The sequence below is a fragment of the Cynoglossus semilaevis genome, chromosome 10, assembly GCF_000523025.1.
Source record: "Cynoglossus semilaevis isolate Cse_v1.0 chromosome 10, Cse_v1.0, whole genome shotgun sequence".
Classification (NCBI taxonomy): Eukaryota; Metazoa; Chordata; class Actinopteri; order Pleuronectiformes; family Cynoglossidae; genus Cynoglossus; species Cynoglossus semilaevis.
In genome coordinates this window covers 15,150,124-15,152,919 of record NC_024316.1, presented here as the reverse complement: position 1 = coordinate 15,152,919, position 2,796 = coordinate 15,150,124, and the positions used below count along the sequence as shown (strand labels likewise).

Below are 2,796 nucleotides of genomic sequence, written 5' to 3'. Positions count from 1 at the left end.
GGACTAAGACAAGCTGGAGAAAGAGAAGAGAGGAGGGAGGGAGGGAGGGGGACAGGGGGTGAGGAGGGGGTTGTTTCCTCTCCATGGACTAAAATTGTAACTGGTGCCAATAGGAGTCAGATTTTTTCTTTGGTAATGGATGTGTTGTGCTCACCTGTTTAATGACCCCCTTCTTCAGCAAGCTCTTCTTCTTGGCAGTCATGACAAAGTAGTGGGTGTCGTCTTTGTAGTAGACAATATTCTCAAGATCAATACCTGGAATGAAAAATGGAACAGAGAGAGAGGGAGAGAGAGGGAGAGAGAGAGAGCGAGAGAGAGAGAGAGAGGTATTGTTTACTGTTTACAAACACGCAGATTATTCTGTTGCCCTGCAGGAGGCGCTATGTGTATACTTGTGCCACGTGGTGGAATAATGGTTAGCGACCCTCTAAAGTGTGAGAAATTAGTGTATTAAGAATGATAGCTGAGGTGACCCTGTGCTTCCTCTAATAAGGCTGCACTGCAGATGCTATTCTACAGCAGTGAGATTTAAAACAATGCTAATATGTTGGGGGAACCGTGTCTATAGTGAAGGTAAAGCAGCTCTGGTTCCATCTGGTGTTCAAATAAAACAGTAAGTGTATGGTGCAAACATCTGTGCTTCAGCCTGATTATTGATTATTCTGGTAATAATTCCCCTGATTGAACTAGCATTTCCTTTATTCGCCTTCCTCTTATTTGCTGCTACATTTCTGACTCAGAACAATAATCCTGGGTGTGTTTGTTATTGTGTTTCAAAAGAAACAAAAAAAAAACCACACACACACACAACACTTCACTCTTTCGGACTTTGGCTGGAGGTCCTTTCACTGTAGTGGATCAAGTAAAGTTTTTCAGCAGACAAAAGCGTTCTTGTTGGTTAAAAATAAATGGCACGGTGGGACGTTTTTACCTGCACACATGGCCCAGTTCTACTTGCAGTTCACACAATACATTTATATTTGCTATTGAAAATAAACGTTAATCTTTCATACTGTGGAGCCGTGCCCTACATTGTTTGCTAATGTTTCTTCTGGTTTTTCTAGTTGAAGGATAGAAATGTTGATGCACCAGCAAGCACACTGTAGCAGGAAGAGAGTGAAATCAAAAGTGATATCAATGACTGTAATCGAGGTTGTAAAGGTGACCTGTGATTCCTGTAAATAGAACCCGTGATTTCAGTTTCTTATCAGTGAATAAACCAACCGAGCGTTGAAGCACGGACTACCAGCAGATAATCTGTTTCCTCCACACAGTGCGTTCAAGTCACACTAGCAGAGTAAACACTCGTTTCCTGATTCCGTGGTGATCGCAACTCAACTCCAGAAGAATATAAAGCAGACAAAAGCAGTCACGCTACTCATGTATTTTTAGAGAGCACATAATAATTCATGTGCCACAACAGAAGAACTCACACGTGTTAGATAAATTAACTTAAAGAAATATCCTAAATCTAACAGTAGCCTGAAAATTTTAGCTTTAATGTAATTATCCGAACACAGCAGTGAGATGAGGTCTATCCTTCTGTTTTCTCGTATTTTTAGACTTAATTCCAACCTGAACTGGCTTTTAATGTAATGACTTTTTAATGCTTGATCTTTGTCCTTGGTAATGTCACCGACATTGATTGCTACCTGTCTGATTGTGCAGGTCTTGGAAGAACTTCTGGTTGTAGATCCGTGCCACACCACTGATCTCTTCCACCTGGGCCTCGGCAGCTGTGTTTCTGTTTATAAAGTTGGCCGTGATTCCAATGGCCAACCTACCTCTCAGCTCCTTGTGCTTAAAACCTGGAATTTATTTTGTGAACAAGAAAACAAGAAAAAACAGACTAGTAAGACAGAGTGGTGTATAACCATTTGTTGCACAAGATTACCAGAGGAAGTTTGTGTTTACAGAGAATTTGACGACTGTAGATTGAGACATTTATGGCTGACTCACCTTCAGGAACAAATCTACCTCCTCCAGCAGAGATGAAGACATCGAACTGGAGACTCGCAGCCGGATGAGAGGCAGGGTGCAGCTTGGCCATCCAGCCTGTCAGAAGCACAACACATAAGAAATGGTTTGTACCCCACCTCACGAGTGACTGACGTGAATCAGCGAATGACTGCTGCTGCACCATAACAACCACAACTGAGCAAAACACAGTTAGAAATCTATTTCTAACTGAAAACCGCAGCTACCATTTTCTCCTGTGGGCTCAATCAAACCCTGGAACTCCACTCCGGTGTGCACCTCAACTCCCAGGAGAAGGGACACTTTCAATAAGATCAGCTGCAGTTGACGAATGCCTGAAAAACACACATGTTAATGTCAGTCTTCAGTTAGGTGACTGATGTTTCTGAGTTTTCAAAATCTTAAAAAAATTAAGCCGCTCCATGTATAAGCCACAGTCCATGTCTCTATATTATATACTTATTAATAATGAGTAAATGGGATTCATTTAGATCAATATTAATCATCATAAAAATAAAAAAAAACTCAAGACACAACCTTTCTGAATACAGTTAAAAAAACATTTTCTGTATATTGCTGGTCACAGGTATTCTAAATATCTTTGAGTACCATTGTTTTCTCAGTTGATCATATTATCATGTTGATGAAGTAACCTTATCAACTGCAGGTTACAGTGTTTCTCAACTGGTAGATCATGACCCAAAGGTGACCATGGAAATACATTTGTTAGACCGCAGGGCTGGAGAATTAGTAATTTAGAAAAAAAATACTTCTTCCCTAATGCTATGGAAATACAAGTAGAAATGAAACATTAAAACA

The 2,796-nt window shown here is 40.5% G+C and overlaps 1 protein-coding gene across 1 annotated transcript in view; it reads right to left on the bottom strand.

The window, feature by feature from the left end:
• mical1 (microtubule associated monooxygenase, calponin and LIM domain containing 1) overlaps positions 1 to 2,796 on the bottom strand; it is an 18,702-nt gene that overhangs the window by 11,099 nt on the left and 4,807 nt on the right. The window contains exons 4-7 of the mRNA XM_017036049.2: positions 2,205 to 2,312; positions 1,960 to 2,055; positions 1,653 to 1,808; positions 155 to 255 (exon numbers count right to left, since the gene is read on the bottom strand). Coding sequence (XP_016891538.1) covers positions 155 to 255; positions 1,653 to 1,808; positions 1,960 to 2,055; positions 2,205 to 2,312 — 461 coding nt within the window. The remainder of the gene's footprint in view (positions 1 to 154; positions 256 to 1,652; positions 1,809 to 1,959; positions 2,056 to 2,204; positions 2,313 to 2,796) is intronic.